This window comes from Meles meles, chromosome X (genome assembly GCF_922984935.1).
Source record: "Meles meles chromosome X, mMelMel3.1 paternal haplotype, whole genome shotgun sequence".
Taxonomy (NCBI): domain Eukaryota; kingdom Metazoa; phylum Chordata; class Mammalia; order Carnivora; family Mustelidae; genus Meles; species Meles meles.
In genome coordinates this window covers 61,929,441-61,948,918 of record NC_060087.1, presented here as the reverse complement: position 1 = coordinate 61,948,918, position 19,478 = coordinate 61,929,441, and the positions used below count along the sequence as shown (strand labels likewise).

The 19,478-nt window shown below is 37.5% G+C and overlaps 1 protein-coding gene across 1 annotated transcript in view; it reads right to left on the bottom strand.

The window, feature by feature from the left end:
* ZDHHC15 (zinc finger DHHC-type palmitoyltransferase 15) overlaps positions 1–19,478 on the bottom strand; it is a 197,836-nt gene that overhangs the window by 81,243 nt on the left and 97,115 nt on the right. Inside the window, exons 4-7 of the mRNA XM_045995724.1 lie at positions 9,406–9,526; positions 6,430–6,499; positions 3,337–3,369; positions 2,487–2,607 (exon numbers count right to left, since the gene is read on the bottom strand). Of these exons, the coding sequence (XP_045851680.1) occupies positions 2,487–2,607; positions 3,337–3,369; positions 6,430–6,499; positions 9,406–9,526 (345 nt within the window). The remainder of the gene's footprint in view (positions 1–2,486; positions 2,608–3,336; positions 3,370–6,429; positions 6,500–9,405; positions 9,527–19,478) is intronic.

Here is a 19,478-nt window from a genome sequence, read left to right as displayed (position 1 = left end):
GAGGAAAAACATGACCGATGTTTGTGTTCTAAATTCTTTATTCCAAAGGAGCTATAGCGTCTCCACAGCAGGACTACAAAGGGCAGGCGGATATGGTATAGTGTTTAAGATCTCTGGGCTTAGGGTCAGATAGCTTCCAGTCCTGATTTTGAAACTTAAAGCTGGGTGATCCTGAGCAAGTCACTTAACTACTATGAGCCTCAGTTTTATCATTTTTAAATGAGATTAACAATTCCTGTTTTGTGTACTTTATAAGGTTGTGGTAAGGAGAAGATGAGACAATAGATATGAAAGTGCTCTGAAAATGGTAAAGTATCCTACAAACGGAGGTTTCTGTTCTTAGGAGAACCACTAGTCACCTTGATACATGGTTTTTAGAATACGTGGAAGTGTTTACTTTTTATTTTAAGGTGAGATTCAATTTAAACTGAGAAAGCCTTTTCTAAACCACCTCAAAGTGCTTTCTGACTGGAGAGACTACAAAGAAGCATTTTTCTGAATTGTCAATGCCCTTTTCATTACGAGAGCAAGCCAAGACAATTTCTTTTACATCCCATTTATCAGGCATGAGCTAATCTACTGTAGAGAAAAATGAAGGAATAAGAAAAGGACAAGCCCATGTTCATCTTGTGCATGTGAATACTGGCATATTTTTGGTAATTAATTCACATCCAAATACTATATTTCAAGAGTGAAAAAAACATACATCACCTGGATGGCTGGCATTGTGGTATCTGATGACTAACTGGCTTAGAGGGCCAAGGCAAAATGTGTAAAATGCAACATTGTTTACTCTGTTATGAGTTCTTAAACACTATCCTACTGTGAAGACCAAGTAAGGCCTGTAGTGAAGACTAAGGTTGACTCCTTCCCTGCTGAATTGGATACGGCAGATTTTCTTTACATTCAGGGTAGTAGCTCAGTGTATGAATGGGATGCCAAACAGCTCATGAAAACCTGAACAATAGATAAGAGATCCTGTGATGTGGAAAGGAGCCAAAGAAGAGATGCCAAGATAATGAAACATTTTATATTTGGGGAAAATTTATGAGAAAATTTCATTTCTGCTTATACTTTTATATCTTGAAGATTTTTTTAAAAGATTTTATTTATTTGTCAGAGAGAGAGAGAAAGAGTGAGCATGAGAAGGGGAAGGGGCTGAGGGGGAAGCAGGCTTCCAGCTGAGCAAGGAGCCTGATGCAGGGCTTGATTCCAGAACCGTGACCTGAGCTGAAGGCAGATGCTTAACCGACTGAGCCACCCACGTACCCCATAATTCCTGATTCTTAAAGTCATTAAATATCTGAATTGATTAAGAAAGTTGGGAAAATGGAAAACACATATCACTATAATTTTTTATCCTGTATTTTCTATACTAGTCAGGATCAAAGCACTAATTAATAATTTAATTATTCTCAGGTATTTAGGTTCTCAATGCCTGTCTTTCTCCATTGTTCTCCAGTTTACTATAATCTTTAATCTGGTCACAGGATTCACATTCTTTCCTTGCTGCTTTATCTCTTCACTTGATGTGAGATATTCCTATTATATGGGCTCCTGTACAATTCCTACAGTAATAACTAATAGCTCTGCCTACATCTGTCTTTTGCTATTTAGGTTCAGTTTGGATAACCTCCACCACAGAAGGTTATGATATTTTAACTACTGTACTGGAATTGTGGGGAGGGGATAACTTCTGGAGTCCATTAGCATGAAATTAAAAAAAAAAATCACCATATTGCTGCCAGACCCAACACACATACGTAACGTAAAAATCTGCCTTCAATTCTTTTGGAAATAGATGGGATATGATTGAACTTTTATAGAAGAAATGTGAAATTCTCTTTTAGATTTCACTATAATCATCAAAATCAAAATCATGTTTCATTTGATCTTGGCGGTGAGCCAGTGAAGCAGGTAATAGAGCCAGTATTAGAAATCAGTTTTCCTAATTCCCAACCCAGTGTTTGTTATACAAATTTCAAATAAGACTTCCCATTTCAGTTTGGTCATGTGTGAAGATGAGTCAATGAATCTTTCTGCACAGTGAGGAATTTTGCAACTCTCCTTTGAACAGGAAGTAAGAAAGTATTTTCTGAAAATGAGGGAATATTTTTGTATCCTTTTTCTTAGGAAACTAGAGATTCAAAATTAGTTTCAACATTTTTAAAAATCTGTAATTGGGAAGAAGTGAACTTTTAAAACTTGACTAGGTAAGTACATTGTAAAGAATCACTAAGAGTCAAGGGGTTAGGTTCCTAAAGATCTTAACAAGATTCTTATGTATGACAGAAATTTGTTTTAGCAGAATCCTTAAATAACAAACTCCTAAATCTCAGAATATTCAACATGGGGAAACTTGGTTTTGGTGCCTTCCTTTCTGGTTACCGTAGCTATTTCAAAATGTAAAAAGAAAAGTTGGAAAACATCACAGATTGGAGTAGGTGTGTGTCTTGGGGGTGACCTTTCAGGGTTATTTAACTTACTCTCCAATATTTGATGAAATAGTTGAAGACTGTTGTAGCAATGTACAGGCAGTAGAGAACAGAATAAGCTAAGAACTGAAGAAAGAATTTGTAGTTGGAAAATCCAATGCAATTATTAACCCTAAAAAAAAGAAAAAGTAATTTGAAATCAGGATCCATTGATTGAGAACACATGGATACATAAGCGAACACAGCAATGGAAGTACGTTCATTATGTGCTGTGTAGAAACTCAACAGAAACAGAAGTCCCTTAATAGGAACAGACTGGAAAATAAGTTCAAGCCTTATTTGTTTCTCTTTTCATTTACAGGCGTAGAGACACCTGGACTACTTAATAGTTCTGGACTGGTTCCTGATCCACCCAAGAAAACCTGAATCTTGGATGCTAAAAACATATTGCAATCTTAACAGCTACACTTAGTATAGAGTGACATATTCTCTGTAGTTAGATGGTTTCAGACTTGTTCTCTAAGTTAGACATTCAAAATTTGGAGAAGAATTGCTGAAGTTAATAATCTAGAATATTTTAAACATCAAGACAACTAAAAACAGAATGAATTGTATGTCAAAGAAGAGAACTGTTTGTACTTGATTTCATTACTATACCCAACTACTAAAGCCAACAGACAAAAGACCATTAGTTTTGTGAGCCCAGGAATTCACTACCATACCTTGGTGGTATTATTTATTTTTGCTTTAAAATGTTATGCCTCCCCTGTCCCCCATGTACATACAAGACCCAGTGATTTATGGTTAGAGAAACAAACATGTTAAAACTATGCTTAGGAGAGTAGGTATTTTGAGCAACTTTGACCCTTTCAGAGTAAAGAAATGAATCAAAGGGACATACCAAGGGCAGTGATGATCCATTTTTAATACACACCTACAAAAGAAACAAAACACACGTGATAAGTAGAGCTATGGAAATGAAGTAACACCTCATAACTGAACTTGTCTCACCAGTATAATTACACGGTACCGGTACACTCATTCCTAGATTTCCACTATAAGCTACTATAAAATTATTTTGTTCTCAGTTATTTCTAGTATGAGCCAATCACAACACTTTACAGGATTATGCTGGCCGCAAGTTACATGCCGGGAAGTCTAAGATATCTCCCCTCATTTTGCTCAATATGCAGATTAATAAAAGTACAGAAAAAAAATATGGCTACAGTCTGTTAAAATAAAAGACCAATGGAAACCATCCTTGAAAATTTCCCAAGATGACAAAACCAGTTTAGTCATACAAACAAAGTTTAATTTAGCTTATTTTATTAGACTGACTGGACCTGGGTCATTTCTTGCTTATGCCTCTGGAAATCATTAGTAAAACTTAATCTGTTTTCTAAGGTTGACGTAAAGTAACCACTGACAAATTCTCTATCATTTAAGAAAATTCTGACTATTGGGGCGCCTGGGTGGCTCAGCGGGTTAAGCCTCTGCCTTTGGCTCAGGTCATGATCTCAGGGTCCTAGGATCCAGCCCCGCATCGAGCTCTCTGCTCAGCAGGGAGCCTGCTTCCCCCCTCTCTCTCTCTGCCTCCTGCTCTGCCTACTTGTGATCTCTCTCTCTCTGTCATATAAATAAATCTTAAAAAAAAAGAAAATTCTGACTATTCTAACTAATCACTGTAAAGAATAATTGTATAATCTCGTAATTGTTTTCTCACTATATAAGCTGTTTCATAACCATATATCTCAAGCCTTATTTTTTGTTTTGGTTTGAGTGCTCCTGGTTTGAAAACTGTCTTTTTGGTGTGTACACAATAAAATTTTGCTAATTAGGAGCCCCTGGGTGGCTCAGTTGATTGTCTGCCTTCGGGTCAGGTCATGATCCTGGGAACCTGGGATCAAGCCTCGCCTCAGGCTCCCTGCTTAGCCAGAAGCCTGCTTCTCTCTTTCCCTCTGCCCCTCCCCTGCTTGTGTTCTCTCTCTCTCAAATAAATAAATAAATAAAATCTTTAAAAATTTTTTAAAATTACCAATTACTACTCTGGTGATTTATTTGTTTTACTTTGGCTATTTCTGATATTTTGACAGATTTCTTTCAATCAATAATAAGAGAAATATGAGTGGAACATATACCCAAGAAGGACATAAAGATTATATTAACATAAAGATGTGACTTTACAAAGCTAAAATAATTTGAGTACCAAAATAAAGTGGTACTGAGGTATAACCCAAAATATAAAGGGATTATCCATGTAAATATAATTATATGAATAATAAACAAACAAACTAACAAATAAGGGAGAAGAGACAAATCTCTCACGCAGAAGAATTTTAAAAACTTATGTAGATATTCTGCCTTCAAGGAGGGGGAGCATAATTTCCCATTCCTTTCATTTGGGCTATACATAGTGACTTCTTTCTAAAGGGTAAAGGAAGCAGCAGAGGAAGAGTAAATTTACATTAGAGAAATTTGACAAACACTACCTCAGCCAGATGATCAAGATTAATATTACAGTGATAAGTCATGTTCATAATATGTGCCCTTGATATAATACAATGATAATGGTAATTTACCTCTATGCTCTTCCTATCCAAAACGCAGTATCCAAGTCTAATCATGAGAAAAATATTGGACAAATCCCAACTGAGGGATATTCTACAAAATACCCCACCATTAATCCTAAAATCTTAAAAACTGTCATGGTTATCAAAAACAAGTAAAGTCTGAGAAACTGAAAGTGCTAAAATAGCCTGAGAAGACATGCAAACTAAATGTAATGTGGTATCCTGGATGGGATGCTAGAAAACAAAAAGGACACTAGAGAAAAACAGGAATTCTAACCAGAGTACAGACTTCAAAAAAATAATGTACTGGTGTTGGTTCATTATTTATAACAAATGTATCATATTAGTGTAAGAGTTTGATAACAGGGGAAACTGGATGTAGGACATATAAGAACTATCATCACAATAACTTTATAAATCTAAAACTGTTTTGAAATAGAACACTTTATTGTTATTTTTTTATTTAAAAACAATTAATTAATTATTTTATTTATGGTTTTTAAATATTTTATTTATTTATTTGACAGAGATCACAAGTAGGCAGAGAGGTAGGCAGAGAGAGAGAGGGAGAAGCAGGCTTCCTGCTGAGCAGATCCCGATGCGGAGCTCGATCCCAGGATCCTGGGATCATGACCTGAGTGGAAGGCAGAGGCTTTAACCCACTGAGCCACCGAGGCACCCCATTTATTGTTATTTTTTGATTTTTAAAATTTTACTTATTTATTTATTTTTAAAGATTTTACTTATTTATTTGAGAGAGAGTGTTAAGAGAGAGACCATAAACAGGGCAGGCAGCATAGGTAGAGAGAGAAGCAGGTTCCCCAATGAGCAGGGAGTCTGAGGCAGGGCTTGATCCCAGGACCCCAGGATTAAGATCTAAGCTAAAGGCAGATGCGTAACTGACTGAGGCACCCAGGTGCCCCATTTTTATTAAAAAAAAAAATAAGTCAACCAGAGAGAGTCAATTATCATACGGTTTTGCTTATTTGTGGAGCGTAAGGAATAACATGGAGGACATGGGGAGCTGGAGACGAGAAGGGAGTTGGGGGAAATTGGAGGGGGAGACGAACCATGAGAGACTGTGGTCTCTGGAAACCAATCTGAGGGTTTCGGAGGGGCGGGGGGTGGGAGGCTGGTTGAGCCTGGTGGTGGGTATTATGAAGGGCACATACAGCATTGAGCACTGGGTTTGGTGCATAAACAATGAATTCTGGAACACTGAAAAGAAATTAAAAAAAATAAAATGGGGTTTTATATCTCCTTCCTATCTTTAGAATAGTTTGAATCATCACCATTCCAAGAGGGTGTGTGGCATATGTTCATTATGATTGAAAGGAAATGCTCTTTTCTAGGCATGATCACATGTTAGGATCAGTCACTTTGCTGTCTAAGCTCAGCCCAGAGGAAATGTGGATGTCACTTACATGGCACAGACAGAGCAGTGGTGGCAGCGATCTGGCTTGATCAAATGGCACCGGTCACAGAATCTAACAGCTATACGAAAAATAAGGTGGTTAGCATTGGTTAGGACTCAGTATGACACCATATATCTCAGTAGCCTATTTGGATGGCTTGTTATACATTGATTACAGGTAGTTAAGCTCATCTCAAGTTACCAAGAAAAAGGCAGATCACAGAAGAGAATTGTGTACATATTTCTTCCCCCTGTTAAATCAATCTTGAAGGCACCTTTTGGGGGATGAAGGTAAAGGAAAAGTTTTCATATCTGGATATCTGATAATAAGATTTGGTATTATAAAGCAAACAACACTGTCAACTGCTTGAATGATCTTGGGAAAATCATTTAGATTCTATTTACTCCAAGTTTCCTATATAAAAACAATTAATTCAATTGACCATTTCACAGATGAAGGAAGTAAAGACTTGAGACATATCAAGTGACTTACATGAGATCACACAGCAAGTGAGTGGCAGGACTGTGACTACTATAATTTTTCTAACCCCTTAGTTCATTCAGGGTTCTCTTCACTCTGTAAGTCTGATAGTAAAAAAATATGTATTCTCCCTCCCTCTTCTTTCCTTCTCTCCTTCCTTTCTTTCTTTATTTCCCTTAATGAAAGGCATTTTTTCTTCCCATTTTCTCTCTGTTCATCAATAAAGTATAACTACATTTAATGTAATTATTATTAAGTGAAACAACTAAAATCATGAATAATTTGAGCTCATAAAATAATTATAACTGAAGTATATATTAAGCACATATAATTGATTTAGCATAATGGACTGCTGATTCAGCAGTTTGTGTTTATGTCTAGCAATGAGGGATGACAAAAGTATGCTTATAATTGAGGCAATGAAAAACGGAGAGGGACATGCATGTTTAATTCATTCAGCATGTTTTTTAAAGATATAGTAATGCCATTGCCCAGTTTAAGCCACCATTATCTCTCATTTGGGTGACTATAATAGATGCCTTCATTCTTGTTCCCCATAATATATTCTTGGCAGAATAGCCAGATGATCTGTTAAAATGTAAATCAGATTATATCACTTTTTACCTAAACCCTTCAATGGACTTCCATTTTAACCTAAACCCTTCAACGGACTTCCAACACCATTAGAATAAAATCTGAACTCCTTACCATGACCTGCATCATCTGGCTTTTGCTTGCCTCTTCAGTTTTAACTGATATCACTCTCCACCTGCCATACTCCAGTCACATGGCTGCCTGTCCACTCTTCTAATACTGCAAGCTTGTTCCTGTCTAAGGGCCTTTTGTACTTGCATTACCTTCTGCCTGGGATGCCTCTGGTCTTTACTTCCTGCTGGATTTTATTATTCAGGTCTCAAACCAAGGATGTTTCCTAAGAGAAGCCTTCTCTATATCACAGGGTTGCAAACAAATGATTCAAGGGTCCAGAGAATAGTGAGTAGTGAGTGAAGCAGCCAGCTGGAGACTGAGGGAACCTGAGAATGTATGCCTTATTTAAAGAGTGTGGCTACTACTCAGCTTTAGCTAATTTTTGCCATGTGAAAATGTAGACTGAATGTTGCCACAGAGTCTGAGTTTTCAGGAGAAGCCAGAAATAAGGACTTTCATGTGGAAATATTCTAATTGTTAAAAATCAGTAACAAATATAAAGGTTAAAGGTACATTAGAGATCAAACAAAATTTATCTCGGGTCCAATTCATCCCATATACCTTTAGTTTGTAACCAATCTCTGTTCTGTCACATCATTCTGTTTACTACTGTGAGAAATTATACAAATAATTTCCTGTCTATTTTTCACCATACTTCAGTATGCATGAAGATTTTAAAAAATCATGACCACCATACCATCAGTGCTCTAAGACAATGAATGGTAAGTCCTTAATATCTAATACCCAGACCATACTAAAATTTTCCAAATCACCACATAGGATCTTAATAAATGATTACTGAATAAATGAATGGTAAACAGATGAACATAAATATCTAACAGTATAATTCCCAAAGCCTTGAAACACAATCTTCCTTATTAGAAACATTAGGATGACTTGTCAAAAGAGATTTGATTTTCAAATTTTGAACGGTGGAAAACTGGTTCAGCTAGTACTAGAATAGTACTTATATCATACAGATGAAAACTAAGAGTTAAGACTCCAGAGTGGACATTTACCCAAGAAAGATGACATATCTCTGCACAGATACTTGCATAAGAATATTCATAGCAGATTTACTCATGATAGCTAAGCACTGAAAACACCAAATGTGCATCAACTGGTTGATGGGTAAAATATAATATATTCATTCAATGAAATACTGCTCAGCAATAAAAGGAATAAAGTACACAGCAATGTGAATGAATCTCAAAATATTATATTAAATAAAAGAAGCCAGACAAAACAGTACATACTATATGATTACATTTATATAAAATTCTAGAGCTGGTAAAACTAATCTATGATGGAAAACTATCAGAAAAAAAAAAAGAAAAAAAAACTATCAGAATAGTGGTTGCCTTGGTGGTGGTTGGTGGGACTGACTGGGAAGGAGCATGAGAGAACTTTCTGGGGATGTGGTACTATTTACAGAGGTTTTGGTTACACAGATGTGTACATTTGTCAAAACACTGAATGGCAAACTTAAGACTTGTGTTTTTGTATGCAAATTTCACTCAAAAAAGAATGATAAAATATTTAGGTAGATGTGTATTTGATACCTGCTACTTAGTTTGAAATGTATGAAAAAATAAGATGGCTTGATGAATGAGGGACGAGGGATGGATTTGTGGCCAGGTATATGATAAAGTAACATAGCAAAATGTTAGTGGTAGACTCCAGTGCTACAGGCCATACAGATGAGCCTGTGGATATATATGACTTAGCCTTTTTGAGGTCTTTGCCAATCTCAAAAGGTGACTTGCCCCTTGTCTAGGTGACTTTAGATGAACTGACCTCCACTCCCAGTTCTTGTGTAAACCGGTAGCTTTTTGGCCATATCGATGAGCATCTGCTTCTGGACCTCAGGTCTCTCTTCATTTTCATAGCGTTCCTTGTCTGAATAGGACAAGTGGAACTAGAAGCAGAAGTGAGAGGCGAGACTTTATTTTCCAAGGTTCAAAGAAAACATTAAAAACAACAACAATTTAGATGAAGATATTTGTTATCTACCGTTGAACTCTAGGTATCAATTTAGTTTATAACTTTCTCAGCATAATTATCTTAATTATTTTATCTGGCTTTTATCTCAATCTTCATAAGTCCATGTGATAGGGTAATATTGTTTTATAAATAAACTTAGCAAGTACTTTGTCTTATGGTTATACTAACTAGTATGTAGCAAAACTAAGGTAAAACCAGTTCACCTGATTCCAAGACTTCTGCCCTTTCCACTCCATTATACCATAATAGTGTAATGTACAGATGTATGATAGCTTGCTGCCAGGACCCTGTTGATGATTAACTATGAATGTTATTAAGTTGTATTTTTCCTAGGTTACACTCTTAGAGAAGCTGGATGAGACTGCTTGTGATATTACATTCTAATCTTGCAAATGAGTAGAAGTTTGGGTATTCTTACTATTTCAGAAATTTTTAGTCTCATATTAAGCTTCATGCTAATGTTGGCATCACACTTGGCTAATCTTGCAAAAGATATGTCAACAATTTTCCAAAAGTAACAGACTTGAAAGCTTTCTTCTGCCTGGGCCAAAAGGTAAACAAAGGTGAAAAAGAGAAGGATCTGTGATCAGATTTTGGGGGTTTAAACCTTATCTCTTCCACTTAATAGTAAAGAAATCACTTTGGAAAATCAGATACTTTCAGCCCAAGTTTCTTCATCTGTAAAACAGAGGAGATAATACCTACTTCATGTGATTAGTTTAAAAGTACTGGCTAATAAGTAACTAAAAGTTTCCTTTACAAGTCCAATTTCTTAAATCATTTAAAAATATTTGATACTATCATTTTAAATTTTTGCTTTTCTAGTTTTTAGTATAAAGTTTTAAACAATTCTATTTAATTTTGATAATTAAGAGTAGCACTTCGGACAGTCCTTTAATTTGGGGGCCGTCCTGGGAAATAACTTTTGTGTGGCATACTGCACCTGCTTGAAAAGCAGAGGCAGGGGGGAGTCAAGATGGCGGGGAAGTAGGAGGAGGCGCCATTTCAACCTGTACCCTAAAGTGAGCTGATTACCTACCAAAGAACTCCGACCACCCATGAAATCAGCCTGAGATCAGAATTATACATGTCTGGATCTCTACAGGAGCAGAAGACTCCAGTGGCAGGTAAAGCAGACTGGGAGCGACGGACTGATATTGGAAGATAAACAAAAGGGGGAGGGAGCCACCAGAGGTGACCGATTGGAAAGTAATACCCCAATACGAGAGTGCCCTGCGTCCGGGGACCAGCATTAAATTGGAGTCTGGTTGAAAGCACTCAAAAAACAAAGAGCAAAGGATCGCGGGGGGAAACAGTGGGAATCTGGGCAGTTAGGGAGAGGGACCTAAGTCCCCGGACCCAGGACAGCCTCTCCTGGCGCTTAGCCAGAGAGAGTGCCGCGGAGAAACCAGGTCTCCGTCCCTGAGCCACCAGTGCCGCTGAGCCGCCAGCGCACCTGAGAACAAGTGGGGTCTGGATCCCATGAGGGGCTGGGAGCCTGGCCAGACAGCAATCCTGAAACGCGCGTGTCCCACACCCTCCCTTGGGAGAGGTGCTCATAGGTGCTACCCTGGAGCTCTGGCATCCAGAAAAACCAGACATTCCCAGCTCGGGACAGCGGGAAAATCTCAGTGTGCGATCTCTGCTTGGAACCTCTCTGGCGGTCTGGAGCTGCCCAGACAGCCACCGTTGCCCTGGTTTTGGGTACAACGAGGAGCTCCTGCATCCCCAGGGACAGTGACTCAGAACCACTCTGCCAGCAGCTCTGCAGAACATTCTCTGAGAGGGAGGTCGGGGTGCAGTTTGCTCTCCTCTAAAACTCCAAAACCATCAAAAGGTGTCAAGGCGAGAGAAAACAGATGAAAGAACATAAAACCCCCCAGAGAGCAAAAGCCTGAAAAAAACAGTTTGCTCAGAGCCCACCCCCTTGAGGGGAGCGGGAGGACCTAACTCAGGGAACATCATTGTCTGAAAACCCACGTGGCAGGCCCCTCCCCCAGAAAACCAACCAGGAAGGAAGGGAAAAAAAAAAAAAAAAAGACTACAAGAGAACAACCACCACTACTTCATAAATACAACTTTTATTTTTAACTCTTTACCAATATTCTGGTTCTTTTTTTTTATACATACAGATAATTTTTTAACCTATTTACTATCACACTGAGATGTCCAGTACATCAAATTCCTTAATAACCTTCTCACCTAAACTTTTTGATACATACACCTGTGTTTTTCTTTTCCTTTTCTATATTTTTAATTCTTTTTAAATTTTAACTTAGTTTAGTCTAGTTTATTCTTTTTTAATTTTTATTTTCTACTATACATATAGGGTTAAACTTCAAGGTAATCGCCTTTCTCCAATCAATGCTACCCTATAGGCAAACCAGTTTCTAATCCCCCTGTAACTTAGGAAAGTTGAGTCCCTTAACAAAAACATCAAGATACACCTAGGAAGAATCAAAATAACCTTCCTCGTCCACACTGAGAATTTATAACCACTCTCCCAATTTTTCCTTCTGCCACTGTTTCTGTGAATTTGTGTTTGTCCTGATAATATATAAATCTTATACTTGGGGTTCTTTCTGATGAGGTTCTTCCCTTTTTTTGCTTATATATATATGTTTTTTTTCTTGTCATATACTTTTATCAGTCTTTTTGTTTGTCTGTTTTTGTTTGTATACTTCATAAATCTTACCTTGGGGCCCATTTGGGCTGAGCCTTCTCTTTTATCTTCCCTTTTTTTCCTGTCTCTCTCTCTCTCTCTCTTATTTTTTTTTCCTTTTTTCTTTCTTCTTCTCTATTTCTTTTTCTTTTCTTTTTTCTCTCATTTGGGTGGGGAATCCTGATTGCACAGAAGCGTTCCAGGGTGCACCTTGACTTCACCACAATCGATATCCAGCTGCATCTGTTCAGTCATCTCTTACCCAAATGACTAGGAGGAGGAATACCCAACAGAAGAAAAATACAGAGGATGGACCTTCTGCAACAGAGCTAATGGCTATCAACATAGACAATATGTCAGAAAAGGAATTCAGACTAACAATTATCCAGGCAATAGCTAGGTTAGAGAAAGCCATGGATGACCAAACAGAATTGATTAGGGTAGAACGGAAAGCCACCAGGAAGGATGTTCACAATGTTAGGGCAGAACTGAAAGCCACCAGGGATGATGTTCAAAATGCTCTCAATGAGTTCCAATCCAATCTAAATTCTCTAAAAGCTAGGGTAACTGAGACAGAAGTTAACACAATGTCGATGAAAACCTAACTCTCAATAATTACTCTCAATGTGAATGGCCTAAATGAGCCCATAAAACGATATAGGGTTGCAGATTGGATAAAACAAGAGGACCCATCCATATGTTGACTACAAGAGACCCATTTTGAACCTAAGGATACACCCAGACTTAAAGTGAAGGGATGGAGAAGCATCTTTCATGCCAATGGGCCTCAAAAGAAGGCCGGGGGTAGCGATTCTCATATCAGATCAATTAGATTTTAAACTAAAGACTGTAGTCAGAGATACAGAAGGACACTACATAATTCTTAAAGGGACTATCTGCCAAGATGATTTAACAATTATAAATATCTACGCCCCCAATATGGGAGCAACCAATTACATAAGAAAACTATTAATCAAGATAAAGAGTCATATTGATATGAATACAATAATAGATCTTAATATTTCTCTCTCAAAAATAGACAGATCATCGAAGCAGAAAATTAATAAAGAAATAAGAGCATTGAATGAAGCATTGGACCAGATGGACCTCATAGACATATACAGAACATTCCACCCTAAAACAACAGAATACTCATTCTTCTCAAGTGCACATGGGACCTTCTCTAGAATAGACCACATACTGGGTCACAAAGCAGAACTCAACCGATACCAAAAGACTGACATTATTCCCTGCATATTCTCAGATCACAATGCTTGGAAACTGGAACTCAATCACAAGGAAAAGTTTGGAAGGAACTCAAACACCTGGAAGCTAAAGACCACCTTGCTTAAGAATGCTTGGATCAACCAGGAGATCAAAGATGAACTTAAACAATTCATGGAAACCAATGAGAATGAAGACACTTCGGTCCAAAACCTATGGGATACAGAAAAGGCAGTTCTAAGGGGGAAATACATAGCCATCCAAGACTCCCTCAAAAAAATTGATAAATCCAGAATACACCAGCTATCTCTACACCTTAAAGAACTGGAGAATCAACAACAAATCAAACCAACTCCACACGCAAGAAGGGAAATAATCAAGATTAGAGCAGAGATCAATGAGGTAGAAACCAGAGATACAGTAGAACGTATCAATAAAACTAGAAGCTGGGTTTTTGAAAGAATCAATAAGATCGATAAACCATTGGCCACACTAATCCAAAAGAAAATAGAGAAAGCCCAAATTAGTAAAATTATGAATGAAGAGAGATCACAACTAACACCAAGGAAATAGAAACAATCATCAGAAATTATTACCAACAGTTATATGCCAATAAGTTAAGCAACCTAGATGAAACGGATGCATTTCTGGAAAACTATAAACTCCCAAAATTGAACCAGGAAGAAATGGACAACCTGAATAGACTGATATCTAGTAATGAGATTGAAGCAGTGATCAAAAAGCTCCCAATAAACAAGAGCCCAGGACCTGACGGATTCCCTGGGGAATTCTACCAAACTTTCAAAGAAGAAATAACACCAATTCTCCAGAAGCTTTTCCAAAAAACTGAAGCAGAAGGAAATCTTCCAGACTCTTTTTATGAAGCCAGCATTACCCTGGTCCCCAAACCAGGCAAAGACCCTACCAAAAAAGGAGAATTTCAGACCAATATCACTGATGAATATGGATGATAAGATTCTCAACAAGATCCTAGCAAACAGGATCCAGCAGCACATTAAAAAGATTATCCACCATGACCAGGTGGGATTCATCCCTGGGTTACAAGGTTGGTTCAACATTTGCAAATCAATCAATGTGATAGAACAAATCAATAAGAGAAGAGAGAAGAACCACATGGTCCTCTCAATGGATGCAGAAAAAGCATTTGACAAAATCCAGCATCCGTTCCTGATAAAAACGCTTCAAAGTATAGGGATAGAGGGAACATTCCTGAACTTCATAAAATCTATCTATGAAAGACCCACAGCAAATATCATCCTCAATGGGAAAAAGCTCGCAGCCTTCCTGTTGAGATCAGGAACACGACAAGGATGCCCACTCTCACCACTCTTGTTCAACATAGTATTAGAAGTCCTAGCAACGGCAATCAGACAACAAAGAGAAATAAAAGGTATCCAAATTGGCAAGGAAGAAGTCAAACTCTCTCTCTTCGCAGATGACATGATTCTTTGTATGGAAAACGCCATAGACTCCACCCCCAAACTACTAGAACTCATAGAGCAATTCAGTAACGTGGCAGGATACAAAGTCAATGCACAGAAATCAGTGGCTTTGTTATACACTAACAATGAAAATACAGAAAGGGAAATTAGGGAATCGATTCCATTTACTATAGCACAAAGAACCATAAGATACCTGGGAATAAACCTAACCAAAGAGGTAAAGGATCTGTACTTGAGGAACTACAGAACACTCATGAAAGAAATTGAAGAATACACAAAAAGATGGAAGACTCTTCCATGCTCTTGGATTGGAAGAATAAACATTGTTAAAATGTCTATACTGCCTAGAGCAATCTATACTTTTAACGCCATTCCAATCAAAATTCCACCGGTATTTTTCAAAGAGCTGGAGCAAATAATCCTAAAATTTGTATGGAATCAGAAGAGACCCCGAATTGCTAAGGAAATGTTGAAAAACAAAAACAAAACTGGCGGCATCACGTTACCCGATTTCAAGCTTTACTACAAAGCTGTGATCACCAAGACAGTGTGGTACTGGCGTAAAAACAGACAGACAGACCAGTGGAACAGAGTGGAGAGCCCAGATATGGACCCTCAACTCTATGGTCAAATAATCTTCAACAAAACCGGAAAAAATATACAATGGAAAAAAGACAGTCTCTTCAATAAATGGTGCTGGGGAAAGTGGACAGCAATATATAGAAGAATGAAACTTGACCATTCTCTTACACCGTACACAAAGATAAACTCGAAATGGATAAAAGACCTCAATGTGAGACAGGAATCCATCAGAATCCTAGAGGAGAACATAGGCAGTAACCTCTTCGATATCAGCCACAGCAACTTCTTTCAAGATATGTCTCCAAAGGCCAAGGAATCAAAAGCGAGAATGAACTTGGGACTTCATCAAGAATCAAAAGCATCTGCACAGCAAAGGAAACAGTCAACAAAACAAAGAGGCAACCCACGGAATGGGAGAAGATATTTGCAAATGACAGTACAGACAAAAGGTTGATATCCAGGATCTATAAAGAAATCCTCAAACTCAACACACACAAAACAGATAATCATATCAAAAAATGGGCAGAAGATATGAACAGACACTTCTCCAATGAAGACATACAAATGGCTATCAGACATATGAAAAAATGTTCATCATCACTAGGCATCAGGGAGATTCAAATTAAAACTACATTGAGATACCACCTGACACCAGTTAGAATGGCCAAAATTAGCAAGACAGGAAACAACGTGTGTTGAGAGGATGTGGAGAAAGGGGAACCCTCTTACACTGTTGGTGGGAATGCAAGTTGGTGCAGTCACTTTGGAGAACTGTGTGGAGAGTCTTCAAGAAATTTAGAATGGAGCTTCCCTATGACCCTGCAATTGCACTGCTGGGTATTTACCCCAAAGATAGAAATGTAGTGAAAAGAAGAGCCATCTGTACCCCAATGTTTATTGCAGCAATGGCCACGGTCGCCAAACTGTGGAAAGAACCAAGATGCCCTTCAACAGATGAATGGATAAGGAAGATGTGGTACATATACACAATGGAGTATTATGCCTCCATCAGAAAGGATGAATACCCAACTTTTGTAGCAACATGGACGGGACTGGAAGAGATTATGCTGAGCGAAATAAGTCAAGCAGAGAGAGTCAAGTATCATATGGTCTCACTTATTTGTGGAGCATAACAAAGAACACGGTGGACATGGGGAGATGGAGAGGAGAGGGAGTTGAGGGAAACTGGAAGGGGAGATGAACCATGAGAGACTATGGACTCTGAAAAACAACCAGAAGGTTTTGAAGGGGCGGGGCGGGGGGGGTTGGAGGTTGAGGATCCAGGTGGTGGGTAATAGGGAGGGCACATACTGCATGGAGCACTGGGCGTGGTGCAAAAACAAGGAACACTGTTACACTGAAAATAAACAAATTAAAAAAAAAGCAGAGGCAGAGTTGTTACTGGTAGTATGTGATGAAAACCTTGTGTTTATTCAACAAGTAAGTTCTGGATTGGAATAAGATGTCATTTTTAGATGCCCTCTTTCTGGCACTAACTAAGCCTTTTTGAGGTTTAGGATGCAATGAAACAGTAAACACATTTTAGGTGGGCAACTGATGATAGATTGGGATGTATTTGGTATTAGAAAAATGAATATCATGGCTATCAAATTGGACCCAAAGACTCACCTTTTCTTTTTACCAATTAAAAATTCTGAAAACGTGGTCTTAAGGGTTAGACATTTACAATTCTTATCTAAATCTTAACAAAATTCTACAAAATTCCCATCATTCAGTCTTTCTATTGGTCTACAAGCTTTCTAAATAGGGTGGAGGGGACAATTATTTCTATTGAGCTAAAATTCATATAACATAAGATTTAATTTTAAAATGCACATTTCATAGTGTAGATAGTGGCATTCGGTATATTCACAGTACTGGGCATCCATCACCACTATCTACTTTCAGAATATTTTTATCACCTCAAAAGGAAACCCCATATTGCATTAAGTAATAATTCCTTATTTCCCCCATCCGCAGATCCTGGCAACCATTAATCTACTTTCTATCTCACGAGATTTCTTTCCTTTCTGGATATTGCATACAAATGGTATCAAACAATATGTGGTCTGCTAGAAAGAAAACTTTCTAGCAAAAAGTTTTCATCCATGCTGCAGCATGTATCAGTAATGCACTCCTTGTTATACCTGGATAATATCCCTTTATGGACATAACACCCGTGATTTACCTATTTCGTCTGTTGATGGATACTCCATTCCATCTTTTGGCTATAGTGGCTAGTGCTCTATGAACAACTGTGTATAACTTTTGAACACTTGTTTTTAATTTGAGTATATACCTAGAAATAGAATTGTTGGGTCACAAGATAATTTCATTTTTAACTTTATGAGAAACTGAAAAACTATATTCCACAGCAGCTGTACCATTTTATATTACCAGTAGCAATATATGAGGATTCAGTTTCCCACATCCACATTAACACTTATTCTTTTCCTTCCTTCCTCTCTCTCTCTTTTCTGTATATATGTACATATGTATGTATTTATATTTTGGACTTCTTAGTGGGTGTGAAGTGGCATCTCACTGTAGTCTTGATTTACATTTCTCTGTTGACTAATGATGTCAATCATCTTCTCATGAGCTTGTTGGTCATTCATATATATTCTTTAGAGAAATGTCTAGATAAATCATTTGCCCATTTAGTAGTTGGGTTGTTTGTCTTTTTGTTGTTAAGTTATAAGAATCTTTATATATTCTGGATACTTGATACTTGACATTTATTGAATATTTAATTTATGAACATTTTCTCCCATTCCATAGGTTGCCTTTTCACTCTGTTGGTTGTGGTTTGATGCTCAGAAGTTTAAATTTTAATGTAGTCCAGTTTACTTTTACTTTTGTTTCTTCTGCTTTTGATGTCATGTCTAAGAAATCATTGCCAGAATCCAATGTTATGAAACTTTTTGCTTATGGTTTTTCCTAAAGATTATTTATTTATTTATTTGAGAGACAGAGAGAGCACATGTGCAGGAAAGCATGAATTGGGGGGTGGAGGAGCAGAAGGAGAGGGAGAAGGAGACTCCCCGCTGAGCAGGGAGCCCAGTGCTGGGCTCAATTCCAGGACCCTGAGATCATGACCTAAACCAAGGGCAGATGCTTAACCAACTGAGTGACCCAGGCACCAGCCTGTTTTTTTTTTTTTTTTCTAAAGGTTCTGTAGCTTTCCATTTGACCTAATTTTTGTATATGGTGTAAGGATCCATCTTCATTATTTTGCATGTGTGTGTCCAATTTTCCCAATACCTTTTGTTGAAAAAACCATCATTTCTCCATTGAATGGTCTTATTACCCTTTTCAAAAATCACCTGACCATATATGTGAGGATATATATGGTCACATATATGTGAGGATTTATTAGTAGGCTCTTACTTCTGTTCCATACAGACACATTCCATTGTGTCTGTAACACACTGTTTTGATTACTGTAGCTCTATAGTAAGTTTAGAAATGAATAAATGAGACCTAGGACTTTGTTCTTTTTCAAGATTATTTTAGCTATTTGGGGTCCCTTAAGATTCATATGAATTTTAAGATGGAATTTTCTACTTGTGCAAAAAATATTGGGATTTTGATAGAGACTGCAACAAATCTGTAGACTACCTTGGGTAGTGATGACATTCTTAACATTAATTTTTCCAATCCATGAACATGAGCTGTCTTTCCATTTATTTGTATCTAATTGTTTTAGCAAGTTTTTAGTTTTCAGTGTACTGAGATTTTCACCCCCTTTATGAAGCTTATTCCTAAGTATTTTATTCTTTTTCATGATACTGTAAATGCAACAGGTTTGGGGGGAGGATCTTTACGGTCTTCCACATATAAGATCATACTGTGTGTGAACAGAAGTAATTTTACTTTTTCCTACCTAATTTCAATGCCTTTTTTTCTTCTTGCCTACTTGCACTGGTTAGAGA